The sequence below is a fragment of the Carettochelys insculpta genome, chromosome 11 (assembly GCF_033958435.1).
Source record: "Carettochelys insculpta isolate YL-2023 chromosome 11, ASM3395843v1, whole genome shotgun sequence".
NCBI lineage: Eukaryota > Metazoa > Chordata > Testudines > Carettochelyidae > Carettochelys > Carettochelys insculpta.
The window spans coordinates 145,093-160,931 of record NC_134147.1 but is presented as its reverse complement, the minus strand read 5'-3'; the positions used below and the strand labels follow the sequence as shown (position 1 = coordinate 160,931).

The 15,839-nt window shown below is 47.5% G+C and overlaps 1 protein-coding gene across 1 annotated transcript in view; it reads left to right on the top strand.

Moving 5' to 3' along the window:
- The window catches only part of BSN (bassoon presynaptic cytomatrix protein), a 211,731-nt gene that overhangs the window by 147,008 nt on the left and 48,884 nt on the right, over positions 1 to 15,839 (top strand). The window contains exon 4 of the mRNA XM_075006018.1: positions 9,943 to 10,374. Coding sequence (XP_074862119.1) covers positions 9,943 to 10,374 — 432 coding nt within the window. The remainder of the gene's footprint in view (positions 1 to 9,942; positions 10,375 to 15,839) is intronic.

Here is a 15,839-nt window from a genome sequence, read left to right as displayed (position 1 = left end):
CAAAAGGAGACTCCTTCCCCATATTCCGAGGCTGTTGTAGCAAAGTTAGTGTTAGTGGTACAGAATACACTGGAGGCTGACAGTCCAGGAAACTTTGAAATCTTAAACTGGCAAAGAGAAATACTATTTAATGTACACGTCTGTATCATAAAGTTCTTGAGTCAATGAACCATCACAGAACTACTACCATCCTGGGTAGTAGAGAGACAGCAGGGTCAGAGAGTGTGGAAGTCATCATCTCAGTTTAGAGCTGTCATTCAAGGCAAGAACCACTGAGGCTAAGACCTTTGAAGGAGGCCTCTCTTCCTTCCTCTTGAGAGCAGAGAGGAAGCCTTTTGTGTCCAGCTACATCCAAACACATTTCCACTCCCTCACCAAGCTTTCATTCCCATGCATGTCACCTCCACATCTTCACTTGATATGTGAGGCCCCTTTGTGCTTGTACCATGGACATTCTCCAGTGGAAGCCTTCTATTCCCCTTAGAGCCTTTTGGTTTCCCCTTTGAGCATCTCACACTCTGATATAGCCTCCCAACATGAGAGGCTACCTTCGCTCACCAGTCCTCCCTCCACATTCACAAACACTCCACAAGGGCATCCAGCCCCAATACTTGTATCTTTGACTAGTTGTTCACATCCCCTCTTACATCATTAGCTCCCTCTTACTCTACAGGCCCTACTAGGGAGGGATGTGTAACACGCCCACAGACGCCCAGCCCCTTGGCCTAGGGCGGGCGGCAGCAAAAGGTGCTAGAGCACCAGCCCGTACTCAGTTCGGGTGGTCAGCGGCTCACCGCTACAACACCATACAGGCCCCAGCCCCAACTTGGGGCGGGGCCGCAGTTCAGAAGAGTAGTATAGTTCTGGGCCCAGCCCTCAGTCCAGGGCAGGGCAGCAGTTCACGGGTGATAGTACAGTTCTAGGCCCGGCCCTCAGTTCAGGGTAGGGCAGCAGTTCACGGGTGATAGTACAGTTCTAGGCCCGGCCCTCAGTTCAGGGTAGGGCAGCAGTCCCCAAGTACTAGCACAGTTCTGGGCCCAGCCCTCGGTTTGGGGCGGGGCAGAAACACAAGGTTTAAACACAAGCCCAGCCCCAGTTTGGGGAGGGGCAGCAACACAAGGTGTAACCACAGGCCCAGCCCTCAGTTTGGGGCGGGGCAGCAACCCAAGGGTTTAAACAAAGGCCCAGCCCTCAGTTTGGGGCGGGGCAGCAACCCAAGGGTGTAAACACAGGCCCAGCCCTCAGTTTGGGGCGGGGCAGCAACCCAAGGGTGTAAACACAGGCCCAGCACAGGCTGGCCCTGTCAAGGAAAGGGGGGTAGGGGGTCGCAGGCCCTCCCACTCCACTGCAACCCGGCCCGGGGCCCTGGGGGTCGCTCACACGCAACCCGGCAGTGGGGATCCAGACCGCAACACACCGCCATTGGTTCGTGAGCGTCATTCCCCGGGCCACTTCCTACCTCACCCTCTGCTGGCGGAAGGTCCCAGTCCATCTGGTCGAGGGGTCCCCCTAGGTTGGTCTCCTCCAGGTCATCCACCTTCGGGGGCTCCGGCCAGTCGTCCATAACAATGTCGTTAGGGTAGTCGGGCGGCGGTAGTACAGGAGACGCAAGGCAATCCTGGGTCTGGGTGCTGTAAGGATCCGCCGGGACTCTGGGGCAGCCCGCTCCGGGGGCCTCTTCCAAGGCGGGGGGGGGTCTCCGCCGGCGGGAAGGTCCTGGTAGGTCTGGGAAGTCCGGGTAGTTCCCTTGGGGCATATGGACCCGGGATTGCTTGGAGCCTCTGGGGGCCTGCTCCTCTGGCCTGGCCGGGCGGCCGCAGACCCTCTCCCTTTGGTGCCGAGGAGCTCGTGCAGGCACGTCCTCCCTGCCCGGAGGCCCAGGCCCGAATGGGTCCTGAGTCCCGCCTTTGGCTCTTCTAGCCCTTGGCCCCGCCCTCTGAGGAGCGGGCCTCTGGTCTCCTGGCTCCGGCCCCGCCCACCAGGGCCTCTGCATAGTCTCCCCGGCCTCCGGGTCTGCAGGAGGCCATACTGACTCACTACAGGATGCAACCTTTAAATGGAAATAATGTCCATTTAAGAAACAAGCTGTCTTTGTGTAATTAAAAATATGTTGCTGCTTCCGTTTCCTCTTCATGTAGGCACAACAGGAAAGAATTGCTATTGTATGCTAGAGCAATGTTTCCCAACAACTGGTCCCTGGCAGCCTCCTTGCCTAGGTCCTGAGATTTCCCTTACACCAAATGGTAATATTTAAAATGTAGATTTTGGAGCTTGTATTTTACTGCACTAGATTTGTTCAGTTACTCCTGAACACTGACAAATAAACCAGCTAATTGGGCTGACATCATTTACCATGTTGCTGATATCAGGACCAGCCATAGAAATGTGTCCTAGGGCCTCAACAACCAATGTGCTGAAGGCCAAGATGTACCTTTTCTTAGATGATGTTCATGGCTCCAAGAACAAAGTGACTCTTGCCCTTCAGCCCTGGGAAGATTACCACCTTATCCTCGAGACTGTGAGGGTTGACTTGAAAGAGGGTAAAGGGACTGGGAGGAGAGACAGTGCAGCCTACTGCAGGCCCCTGGCTTCCATGATACCCTGCCTACATTCAGGGTGAGTCAGAGATTGTTGCGAGGCCCTATGAGGACTGCTAGCCTTCCCTCCAGTGAGGATCTTCCCCAGCTCTCACAATGCTGCCATTCATCTTTCCCACTTCAAACACCAGGAGCTGCAGGTCAGGTCTCCACTGGTGCCAGGTGCTCTCCTTCCTTTGGGAGGGGTGGTACTTGGTCACTTTCCTGCAGGAGGCCCACACTGTTTCAGCTGCTGAAGCAGCTGGCGTCTGGAATCGGGGATAGGGTCTATTTTAACCACCTCTCAGCCCGTCAAGCTGCGGTGGCAATACTGTTCTCCCTGAGTCTGCAGCCCGAGATGCTGGCAGTATCGAGGTTGTTCTGAGTTGCCTGGCGTATCTCCAGGTTCAGGTGGAGGGGCTTCCAGAGCAGACATGTTTCTTTCAGCAGGTGTTGGCCTTCCTTGACACCTGCATGACAAAGGGAGGACCCCGCTGAATAGGGACTTGGATCCTCACAAGTGCCTGGTCCTGGGCAGGGACTTCAACTGCATCCTCAAGAAAAGGGACCATGTGGGGACTGAGCAGTGCCCCGCCACTGCAAGTGTCCTCCAGAAGCTGATAGACTAATACTTCCTGGTGGACATCTGGCATAGCCACCACCCAGACAAGAACACTGGTTTCACCTTTGTCCAGGTGGTGGGTCAGTGGCTGACCCACTCGTGGCTGGATTGCATCTATATTTCCCGTCTTCATCTTTCACGAGCTCACTCCGCCAGTGTTCAGCCAGTCCTGTTTTCGGACCACCACTTGGTGACTGTTACGTCTTCCCTGTCTACTGGCACTTCAACAACAGCCTCCTGGGAGACATGGGCTTCATGGCATCCTTCCAGGAGTTCTGGCTAGCCTGGAATGGGTAGTGGCATACCTATCCCTCAGCACAGTGGTGGTGAGATGTGGAGGAAGGTTCGCATGCAACTCTGCTGCTGTGACTTTTCCTGGGGGGCCAGCTGGTGGTAGGATGCAGCAACAGAGCCGCTGGAACGAGAGGTCTTAGAGATTGAGAGGAGTGTAGCTGCCAGCCCTAGAGATCCATCCCTCTGAGACACACACGAGGAGAAGCAGGAGGAGCTCTGGACCCTCGACAACCTTAAGGCCCAGGGTCCCTTTGTGAGATCTCACATCCACCTCCTACAGGAGATGGATTGTGGCTCCTGCTTCTTCTGTGCCCTGGAGAAAAAGAGAGGGACTAAAAAGGATGATACCTCACTTATGGATCTGGTGGAGACGCATGAGATGTCTTGTGCTTTCTACACTGCTCTTTTCTCCCCAGATCTGACCAACGCTGAGGCCTGCAGAGTGCTTTGGGATGAACTTCCAACAGTCAGCATGGGCAGCTGGGACTGGCTGGAGCTCCTTCTCACTGTGGTCGAGTTCTTGGAAACCCTGTGTGTCATGCTCCCTAATAAATCCCTTGGTCCAGGACCCAAGTGACCCGAGGTGGGTGGAGGCCTGCTAAGCTGTCTGCTTGGCAGCCTCCTCTGCCTGGGTCAACTGTGTTAAGAGCTCTGGCCTGATGGTCAGGGTCAGGTGGCAGGCGAGCTGCCTCCCACCCATGCTTCAGGTTGTCCAGTGGAGCGCAGGTCCACTGCTCTATCTTGGCATCTTTCTTTCTACCACACATACCTCCCTAATAGAGAACTGGCAGGGCTTTGATGGCAGGGTGGCTGAGCTGTTGCAGAGGTGGACAGGGCTGCTCCAGTGCCTTTCCTTGTGAGGGAGGGCACTGGTACTCAACCAGCTGATCCTGCCCATGCTCTGGCACCATCTCAACACACTGGTCCTACACCCCAGAGCTCCTGGCCCACCTCCAGAAGCTGGTTGTGGAGTTCTTTTGATCAAGACTTGACTGGGTCCCTGCAGGGGTTCTCCATCTTCCCCTGGAGGAAGGAGGGCAGAGTCAGACATGCTTGTGCACACAGGTCCATGTTTTCCACCTTTGGGCCCTGTAGGGACTTCTCCAGCAGTTCGGATAGTCCAGCGTGGAGCACGTTGGTGCACGCTTTCCTCCGTCATTTCCGAGGGATCTGGTGTGACCAAAAGCTCCTTTATCTCACCTTGAGATGTCATCTTCTACCAGGACCTCCTCTGGACCTGGTAGCTGCTTGGGAGCCACCGTGGGGGAAGATCTTGTGGGGCCCCTGCTACACAATCCATGCAGGTGGTAGAGTCCCCCTCAGTGTGCCAGAGGTTGGTCCTGGGAGAACTCACCAGAATCAGAGACCTCCTGGATTATGACCAGGGAGACTCATTTGTGAAAACCCTCTTTCATGTTCTCAGGAAGAGATAGGAATATTGTCAAGACAAATTTTTAAGGGCATTAATTTTTCTGAGATTTTTTTGTCAACCAGATATTCTCAAAATCCAGTAATCTGTCTTTCATTGAGTCAAAACCTTTTGGACAAGTTTCTAATTTCTTTCTCACCAAATGGCAAATGACTTTTTACATCTTCTGGCCACTGTTTAGAATCTAGAATGAGAGCCTATTTTGGTAAATATGCTTCATTGTCCAGTAGTCTTTTTTTGCTATGGACATCTTCACGTTTTCATAAAAAGCATTTGGACAGATGGGAGGGTCATTTTTTGCATTTTTTTGGAGAGCGGTTCCTTTGCAGTTGAGACTGTGCAGCAATGATGGCATTTCATAGTATGATCTGGGACAGGTCTTCCGCTCTTCAAATATTTGAACAATACGCTCTATTGTTCTATTGGTTCTGTATAAAGCCATGTCATGTTCTTATAAAGCTAGGCTTAGATCAGACAGTTCTTGGAGTGCATCACATATCAGTGCTAAATCTAGTATAAATTCCAATGAAATAATTTTCCTGTGTAAACCTTCGTACATGCACTTTCCTGTCTCTGCTGGAATAATTTTTAGCTTCAAAAAATGAAGCACTAAAACTTCATAGTCTTCCCACTCTGCAGAAACTGACGTGAAGCTGGAAGCTACCCATCTAGTGCTAAAATTCATCCAAGTGTCAACAATTTCAGTTCCAGCAACTTTGTACATACATGTAGTTCTCTACTGTTTTTTGGTGATGCATGGTACAGAACATACAGTTTTTCAATAAAGGATTTGAACCTGTTGATTCCTGAGACATCTTGTACAGCATCACTTACTGATGATTTTAACCTGTGGTTCAAACAGTGCCATAAATTTACAGAGGGGAATCTTTCTTTTATCAGTTTCTTAACTCCAGAGTGACTTCCTAACATCACAGCTGCACCATCACAAGCAACAGAAAGTAAATGTTCCCTCAAATAATCCCCTGTAATTCCAAGAGATTCGAGATGTTGAAACATTGATGTAAAAATTCCTTTTGCTGTAACATCTTCCAGTTCTGTTAAATCAAGGAATAAATTTACTGGTGCAGTCTGGAATGAATACTTGTACATATAGTATCAATGTAGATTTCTTACTCAGAGTAGTAGAGTCATCAGTGATGAAGAAGAGCCTGCTATTAGAACTCACAATCTTTAACCAAGTTATTTCTCATGTCATTGGCTATGGTATTGACAATGTTGGTGTAAGCATTAGGGGAGTGATGTATCCAACCCATGACAATACCATTATGAAATTGCACATTGATTTCATCTTCAAAATTATTGAAGGGCTGATTTTTTTTTTTGTCACTTGACATGTATGAAATACTTCTACTGTTATCTCTTTTTCACAAGATAGTGATTTCATACAGACATTCTCTAGGGTTTCCTTTTCAGCTTCTGCTGCTAACTTAACAGCAGCTTTGTTACTTAGACTGTCTCTGTGTCGAATAATTTCTTTTGCAAAGGCATTAATTGTTGTTTTTGTGATTTGCCATATGCTGAGATTTCATAATGGGCCCACTCTTTGCAGATTTTAATTCCCATTTTTTTCTTGACTGTTCCAACATTATGGCACAGAATGCAACCAAGTTTCTGGTTTTTTGCAGCTAACCAGTCATACTTTTGATGGAAATAATTTATTTGTTCCAAATTCCAGCGCTAGGCCAGTTACTTGCATTCTGTTCTTCAGCTTCATCACAGGAATATGTAGATGCCAAAGGAGTTTTATGATTTCTCAGTTTCTTCTTCAGACTTCTGTTTTTCAAGACTTGGGCAATAAAAAATAATCCATGATCTTGTTCATATTGGCAGCTACGCCCTTCCAGGGCACAGAAATAAATCACCAAACAAATCACAGATTTTGAGCACTGGGGAACGGTACTATTTAGTCATAGACCAAATAACAAACATTGGCAGTGCATTGTTGTAAGCTTAATTTAAAATTCACTGTATTTGAAAACAACTGTTACTACTAATCTCACTACACATTGAATGCAAATAGTTGTTACCATCTAACAGAAACTTTCACCACCTCCCAAATAATGACAAGCGCAACACAGATCCCACCATGATAAGGTGATGATCGGGAGAGTAGGCTACTGGGCTAGGCACACCATTGGTCTGACCCAGCATTTTATTTATCCAAAGTCACATTGGATGCATATGGTAGAGCTGCAGAATGAACATTGTGTTCCTAAATCTTAAGCTTTGCTAAATCTAAGTGCTTTGCTTTAGCCACTAGACCATCCTTCCCTCCCTCAGGTTTCTATTTTTGTCTGTGGAAAGTAGTTCTGCCTCTTTAAATACTGACTCTTACCCTATTGAGCAGATGACTACACAGTGGTCCTGGGTTTGATGTGCAGCTTGTGTAGAAGATGTGGGTGGTAGCTGAGCCAGTAACCCATCTAGCTTACCAAAAATTGTAGTAAGGCAGTAGTGGCGTGAAATGCACAAGCTCTGCTGGCTCCATGGCATCCATTTGGATACACACTCACTTGCATACCCAGCACTGATGCCCATGCTGTGACAGCCTCACTTGTATTTTCTGTTTTTAGCTAGCGAACGTACACCACCTCCCTTGAGAACATGTACATGTGGAAATTGCATCTGCAGCCAGAATGTAACCTGTAGTACTTTACTCCATGAGTAGTGTATTATCTGAACATTTAAGATCAATAGTACATCTCCAGCTGTCTCTCAACCCTTCTTCATGCTGTCTGGCCTCTTTGGAAGGGGACAAAATAATGCACTTATTGTTTTATCCCTGAATTTAATATCCAGAAAGCAGGAACTTGACTAGCAAGACTTAGCAGCAAATGAAAAATGATAAAAAGTAGAATAAGGGAAATTTTAGCAATACACTTTATTAGGATTGCTAGGAAGAGATGGGAGCCACCTACCGAAGAGAGGGAAAAGCATCTTTGCGGGCAGGCTTGCAAGCCTGGTGAGGAGGGTTTTAAACTAGGCTTGACAGGGGACGGTGACACTAGCCCTGAGGTAAGTGGGGAAGGAGGAAGGAACAACAAAGGAGGACCTCTTGATTCAAAAGGAGAAGTTAGGCCAATCAGCTAATTGTCTAAGGTGTTTGTACACAAATGCAGGAAGCCTGGGGAACAAACAGGAAGAGTTAGAGGGTCTGGCACAGTCAAAGAAATATGAGGTGATTGGAATAATGGAGACTTGCATAATTGGAGCATGGTCATGGGAGGGTGTAAACTGTTCAGAAAGGACAGGCTGGGGAGAAAAGTAGGGGGAATGGCGCTGTATGTAAAAAAGCAGTATGATTGCTCAGACCTCTAGTATATGGAGGGAGAAAAGCCAGTTAAAAGTCTTTGGGTTAAGCCTAGATGCAGAAGCAGTAGAGGTGGTGTAGCGGTTGGTGTCTGCTGTAGACCACCAGATCAGGTGCTATGAGATAGATGAGGATTTCTTCAGGCAACCAAGAGAAGTGTCCAGATCACAGGCCCTGGTTCTTATGGGAGACGAATCACCCTGACGTTTGTTGAGTCTTAAGTGAGTGTATTTCTAAGAGAGGGATCATAGTTCAACCACAGGTTGGCAGGCTGGATGCAGGAATCAAAGGGGGGAATGTGTGATCTTTGCAATGCGGGAAGTTGACTAGATGAGCGTGATGGTCCCTTCTGTTCTTGGAAGCTATGGGTCTCTAATCCCAGAAACACTTTTTTCTGGACCTAATTAGTGTAGGAGACTACCTTTTGGGTATTTCCACAAGACCAGATATGGCTTCATTTTGAAATAGCAAGTGTGAAATAGATAACAAGAAGGAAAAAATGAGACCTGGAAGAAGGGGTAAAAGCGTCCTAGACAACACCCCTATGCTTGGGAAGTCTGGTCCCCTATATTGAAGGATGGGTGGTTCCAAGTCTTTCCCAGGAGTGGGTCCCAGTCAGTCATTGCCCGTCCCCGACTCCATTTCCTAATGCAGGGGTCTGCAACTTGCAGCCCGGAGCACATGTGGCTCTTTCAGGACTTATTTGTAGCTCCCAATGCTATAATTGCAAAGTTTAAAAAAGCCCTATTTTTGATAAACAGTGAACATCTAAAAGCCCCAAAATAAGCAACTCATATCTATATAGAAACTATGTGCGATCTTGAAATGTTGGATAACTCACCCTAGCGTCCCCCAGAAAGCAAGAAGGTTCGGGAGTGAAAGACGGTGCAAAGAGACACACACAAAGTGTAAGGAAATAGCATATGTAAAAAGTTAGTGAACATCCTGCACTAAACATGTAATGCATTACAAATCATAGTGTGTGTGCTGTTCTTAAAACAGGAGTTACAAAAAGTATGGTTTCATTTTATTTAGTAAGGACTGTCTTTTATTCACATGCATTGTAACTCTTGAATTATTAAGTTTTTTACTGAATTGGTAAAACTGGCTTTTCTTGTTATTTTGGTTGCCAACCCCGTCTTAATGAGTGAATAATAGCAGGTGTATTGTGCAGCCACAGTGGGTAACTTGGTGTGAGCTCTGGAAAGGGAAATGCTTGAACTCCTGGCTGTGATTGGGAGCTAACTCTTTTGAGTCTTTATGCAAAATAGTCATTGTAGGCACCGTGGCACCCAGCACAGGTCAGAAGGGAATAAAAACATTTCAGTGGATTTCAAGAAGGCAGACTTTAGCCTTGTCTTCATGGGGCAGGAAGGGGCTGTGGGTCTTCCACTGTGTGCAAGCCTCACGGCTCTCAAATGTGTCTTCTGAACTTGCTGCACTCTTCAGGGCACTCTGAGAGGTGACTGCTCCTTGTAAGTCAGGCCGTTAGAGCTGGGAGCAGCAAAGATGTAGTGTCACAGACCCTTGGTTAGGGAGTTGGCCCTAGCAATAAGAATTGCAGGGGATACCCCTGTAGGACAGTGGGAATTCTCTGCTCCTCTGAATCCTGTCAGAACGACACACTCCACTAAGACCAGCATGCCAAAGCTCACTAACTTAGGGATGTTTTTCTTTCATTGTTTTGCAGAAAAATGAATGGCTGTGTTTGAATTGCCAAACTCAGAGGCTGCTAGAAGGAAGCCTAGGAGACCCTTCTCCAACGCCTCTACCTGCTCCAAAGCAGCAGCCAGTGGGATCCCCCCGACATCAAGGAGGGGGAGCCAGTCAGCAGAGAGGAGGTCCTCAGCCTGTAACAGCTCAAAAGTCAGAAACTTCTGCTCCCCAGAACAGGCACCTCATCCAACCAAAGCATCTCAGGATTTCAGACCAGGGCAAGTTACAGGCCATGGGGCAAGAAAGCAAGCCTCCTGCCCCCTTAGAAGAAAAGCCGCGGCCAAAACTTCCTGCTGATGCTTCAAAAGTTCCTGGAAGTGCATCGCCGAAGGGCAAAAGCATGGCCATGAAGCCAGAAGCAGAGAGCAAAGCAGTCCCTGAGGCTCAACAAATGAGAGAGCAGGAGGTAAACACTCGTTCCCCCTCCCACCACACTCCTACCTCCCACAGGACTGGCCTGTTTCTGCCAGGGTATAACATTGCTTCATGCTCCACGCAGGCAGTGCCTCTTCCCGCCCTTGGGAGAGGCCTGGGATAACAGCAGTAGCTAGCAGTTGGCACTGGGAGAGGGGAAGCTGGAGAACAGAAAGAACAAGAACTATGGGCTTTAGTTCTCAGCTAGTACAGAGGTGGAGAAAGCATGTATCAATGACCACGTTAGGGAAATGATGCCCACAGCCTGTCAGAAATCTGTCACATACATTTCTCTATAATGTTTTGATTCCAAACCCAATTTCCCTGTCAACTCTTTGGGAATCACTATACAATCCATTCTAACAGGTACTGTGCTTCAGACACTGGGTCCAACCTGCCAGGCAAATCAGCATCAGGCTTCAGAGAAGGGGACTGTTTCAGGGTGACGTTGCAGGCTGCTTCCCTCTCACTCAGAGTGTTCCCTCGGTGTAACCCCACTGACCACGGTGGGTCACATTTGCTTTGTACTGGTGCCAGAGAATTGGGCCCAATGGCTCAACAGGGAAAGAACTGCAGGTAGAACAAATTCTACAAATTAGTGACAAGCTGAGTGAGGGGCCAGAGGCAGGCCAGTACTGTGCAGAGTGGGTATTGAAGACTGTGTGGGGGAGTAAGTGCCTGGGAGCAATGAACTCTAAAGACCCACATGCAATTGGCTATAGAGCTGACTAGGAAGAGCAGCAGGTCTGTGCAGTGTCAAATGGGCTGAAGGGCTAAACTCTAATCTCTGAGAAGAGGAGACTAGTCCAGCCGCAGCCACCACCTGGAGCAGGGACATTGGAAGAACAGAGGAAGGAAATTGAAGTCACAGAGGTGGGAAATGAGAACAGTGTGTAGTGCGAGAGGGAGACTAAGGATTTCAGCTGAGTCTGCTCAGTGCGAGGGAGATGGGCACGTAACCTCCTGGAGGATCTTGGAGAACTGTGACTTACCAGTAAGGACTCTGGGATTTCTGGCCTGGGTGTGAATTGAGGGCTGGACTAAAGAGAGTGACAGGGACATCCTTGTCATTGAACCTATTACCAGGAAGGATCAAAATAGTGTTCGGGTCTGACATTGATGGTTCTTGCCCTGCTGTGAATCAGAAATAATGCCAGTGGTATCAGAGCATCTATACTTGTGTCAAACTGGCATGCCCCTTGCAGCATTCGCTAGCAAGTTGTGCTACAGCTAGCGGGAGATGACAGTGCAGCAGAGAATGAGTCAGAGGTGTGGCATTGGGTGTCCTCGTCACAGAGGTGCCCCAGCACGGGACAGTAGCTGACAGTGAGGGTCCAGGACTGAGCCCTGATGCCTTTCCTAATGGCAGAATTAGATTCAGCCCAGGCATGCTAAGTAGCGCAGAAAGTTGCATGAGCTGGAGCATTGTTACATGTGCCAGCTGCTTCCTCAGGCAGCATTCCAGTGCAACAGGGCTGTTTCGTGGGCGAATACTAACGAACCCAACCTCGCAAAAGGCTCTGTGCACAGATGGCTGTTGAGGCATCTCTAGTTAAATAACTTGTGCCTGCAAACAGATGGGGGTCACTCTGAGGTAGTTGGGGGGTCACCTGTTTTGACAAGTTGGTTCTCATGTAATCCATGTTCTGCACCTGTTTGGCATCCCATCTTCAGAGGCCTTCCATCATGTGGGTTTATTTCTGTCAGTGGCTGATGAGGATCCTGCATTGCTTTCCTAGGATCTCCTCAATTTTTCAGAGTCAGCCATTGAAATGAATCTGCATTCAATGGCCTCTGTCCCCAGAGGATGCTGCTGGTGAATGCTGTGACTAATGTTCCCTCTAATCTTTTCTATCCATGTGCAGAATAAATTTTTATGTGCACTGAGGCACGTGCAGCCACACAGCACCCAGTTTACAGGGAACACTGCCTGTGACCTCCTTTTTCACCGGTTCTGTTTTCACTGTCTTCACTGTTTAGTGGTGCAAGCATCAGATACAGAAGAAGAGAGATCTTCAGCCTCTCAATTTGCAGGACAGCATGAAGTGTCCCTTCTCAGATCTAAAAATAGGGTTCTCAAATTCTGTCTGAAGATTCAAAAACTCAGGACTTGGAGCTACTGCCAACTTCACAGATCAACACAGTGAGCAGCAGTTGAATTTCTCAAATGACCTTTTGGAATGTTTGCAGCTCTAGGGAGTTTGGATTGAAAAGGGGGGACAGGGTTTATATTACAGGCAAAATACTATCTTTGTCAAACCAAGAAAATGGCCATCATCAGGCATTGGCAGAGGAGGAGAGCAAGTGTGACTGGCCCCAACAACTGAAAGTGGTGACACAGCTGGTCTAGGAATCAGGCCTGTCCTGCTCCTATAAGCTAAAGGTAACTATGTTTAATAGAAGCTGAGTGCCCAGGGCAGAAGAGACACTAGTGCCACCTTGAGCATAAGCATCCCGGGAGAGAGAGTAGATGTACTCCGAGGGGAGTACATCCACCCTGATAAAAAGGATACTCGTGATAGATGGAGGTTCTTTCAGAGTGTATCAGTTGTGTGGAGCTCAAAATAAGAGTTACAGCAGCTGCCCCCAAAGAAATTCTGGAGCATTACAAATACTTGGCCATGAAAAAGTGATTTATTTCAGGGGGAAGGAAGTGCTTCCAGTTTTGAAGGCTCCAATTTAAAGCTATAGAATCATTAAGCTAATAGCATTTGGTTTGTAGCCAGCCCAGATGTGAGCAGATCAGGGCACCCTTTCCTCTACATGCAGCCTTGTTCATGTCCCACTGTCCTGGCAGCTTGCCTGTCTCTCCACCCTGTTCCCAGCCCTAGACTCTGACAGTCTGCTCCTCCAGTTGGGGGCCTGCTTGCAAGAGAGAGCATGATCTAGCTAAATTATGTGGGAGTTTTCTGATGGGTATAACACCTGCTGAGGACAGTAATCCCCATATGTGTGACCTGAGACAGGGTTTGTATCTAGCTTTCTGTCTGCAGAATTCTAACAATACAGCCTGTCTCAAACTGTGATTGTTTGCCAGGCATATAGAGCACTTGGAGACAGGGTGTCAGACAGTTGACCTGGAACTCCTTGGAGTTGATGTCCAGGCTCAGTCAACAGGGATGTAAATATCCTGAAATTTATAATGTGGTCTTAGATTTGACATGTCTAAACTGTTTTCATTCCATATAACCTGCCACAGAAAAATCCTCCATATCTTTTGGTCAAGAACAGTCTCAAGACAATTTCTGTTGACACAGTGCAGCCAAGAGGATATGAGTACCATTATTACCAGGAGGTGATGGAGATAGATTGGTCTTGTATTTCAGATGGAAACTGATTCCATGACTGGAATAGCAATAATAGACACCTGAAGGCAAGATAAAATGAGACCACCTGCAAACAACGTAGTGAAGAGCTGTGGAAGCTGAGCTGAATAGCCCATAGCATGCTGGAGAACCATTGAAAGATTTGCCAGAAACAGGTGTGGAGGAGCTTCATCACTGCCCTGAATGCCAGAAGTATAATGGGCACTAACTAGCTAACAAACTTGACATCCCAAGAGATTAATGATCTTCAGTTAGCGGATGTACAGACAAAAATTCCACTGTGGCTGGAGTGTTTCCTAGTGTTGTATTTGTTTACAGACAGAAACTAAGCTTAATAGAACTTAATTTCTGAAATGTATTTAGACCTCACTGAGTCTAAACAGCCAAAGAGATGAACAGTTTTTGTGGCAGCAATTTTTATTTCCTTCTGGAATTCAAGTTGGTGGTGTGAGGCCTTTTGCATATAGCCTCTTCCAGGATGTACAAGGGCAGTTAGCAAAGGCTTTGTATGGTGATGCCCCACAATGGTCTGTTTAGTTTTCATAGGCTTTCCTGATGGGCAAGAAGTACAATAGCTTTCAGAGGGATTCAACCTTTTGCATAAGGTAAGGTTTTTCCTTGTTTGGTGATTTACATAAATCAGGGCAAACATTTTATCACTACTCAAAAACATTCAAATGTTGCCTTATAGCACAGGATATTGATGTTGTAAGTAGAATTAAAATATGTAGCAGCTTACGTGCATTTAATAGTGTAAGAATCTTCCTGTGAGTGTTTGAGATGCACTGTGAATAAAATGGAGTTCAATGTCATATAGTTTGGTCACATGCCCTAGCATGCCCTGTTGAGTCATAGCAGCCATTACACATTAAGTTCCATCCCACTCTTTTCCATTCCAGTTCACAGGTGAGCTGGCCTGGTTTTCCAGCAATGAAATTTGTCAGAGCTGAGCTCAGGCCTAAAGCTGTGAGTTAGAGAATCAGCCAGATACTAACTCTCTAGAGACAACAGCAAGGAAATAACCAGCCTTCAGGCAGATGTCAAAACAACAATCATCAGCCATTGTCCAGCAGGGGAGCTACAATTCAGTGATTCACCTACATGAGGCCACACCACAAGAATTGCTCAGCCTTGCCTGAGGACTCAACAAAACCCACCAGATGTGCCTGGCCTTGTTTTCTTGAAGCATGTGAGATTGAGGGTGTCAAACCAAACACAGTGGTCCCTACACTTGGCCTCTCTCCTGGCCCCCCACCATTGCTGCAAGCAACAGGGACACTGAGGAGAAAATGGATGACTGCAATGGGGGACTGGCCCAGGCTTGAAGGGTGAAACCTGTGTACAACAAACTTCAGTATCCAATGGGGTGAGAAAAGCTGCTTGATCTAGTTCTTGCTCAACCTAAGGGGGTTGAGAGTTTGGACTGCACACTTATATTTTCTTTTCTTTTGGTAACTAACTATGACTTGCTGCATATCACTGATAGTTACTTGAAATCTATCTTGTAGTCAATACATTTGTTTCACTTTTTATCTTTACCGGTGAGTTTTCCTGCAGTGTCTGATAATTTTCTCAGTCTTTACAAAGGCCTTTGATGAAGTGATGAATCAGTCAATAAATTTGCATTGCAAGTACAAGTTTGGGAGGTGGATTTGGCTAGTGCTTTTCTCTGAGTGGTTTATAAGTGATTCTGGGAGCATTCATGCAATCTAGCTGGGTGTGGGGCTTCGCATGTGATTGTGCTGAGTGATCACAGTGCCTGGAGGGGTTTTCTTCTTGTCACTAGCAAAACATTGTGAGCGAGAGCCCAGGCTGATGAGGTAAGAAGTCACTGTGGTCCCAGGCTGTACCATGTCACATATATCCATACGATGAATATTGGTTACAGTGCCACAATGTACATATGCCATGCTGGCTCCACAAGTGAGAAAACTGTGACTTGCATGTAGTTTTATATGCCTTGAGGTCTGGAACCTGGCAGGAGTCAGTTTTCATGCTCCGTTCATCTAAAGGGACTGTGCCAACACTCGGGAGCCTGTCCTTAGGGGAGAGGGACTTGAACTCGGGAGCAACGTTGCCTCTAATTTTTCCATCCTTGTGCAGAATAATTTTTGCGATGTACACCAAGGCA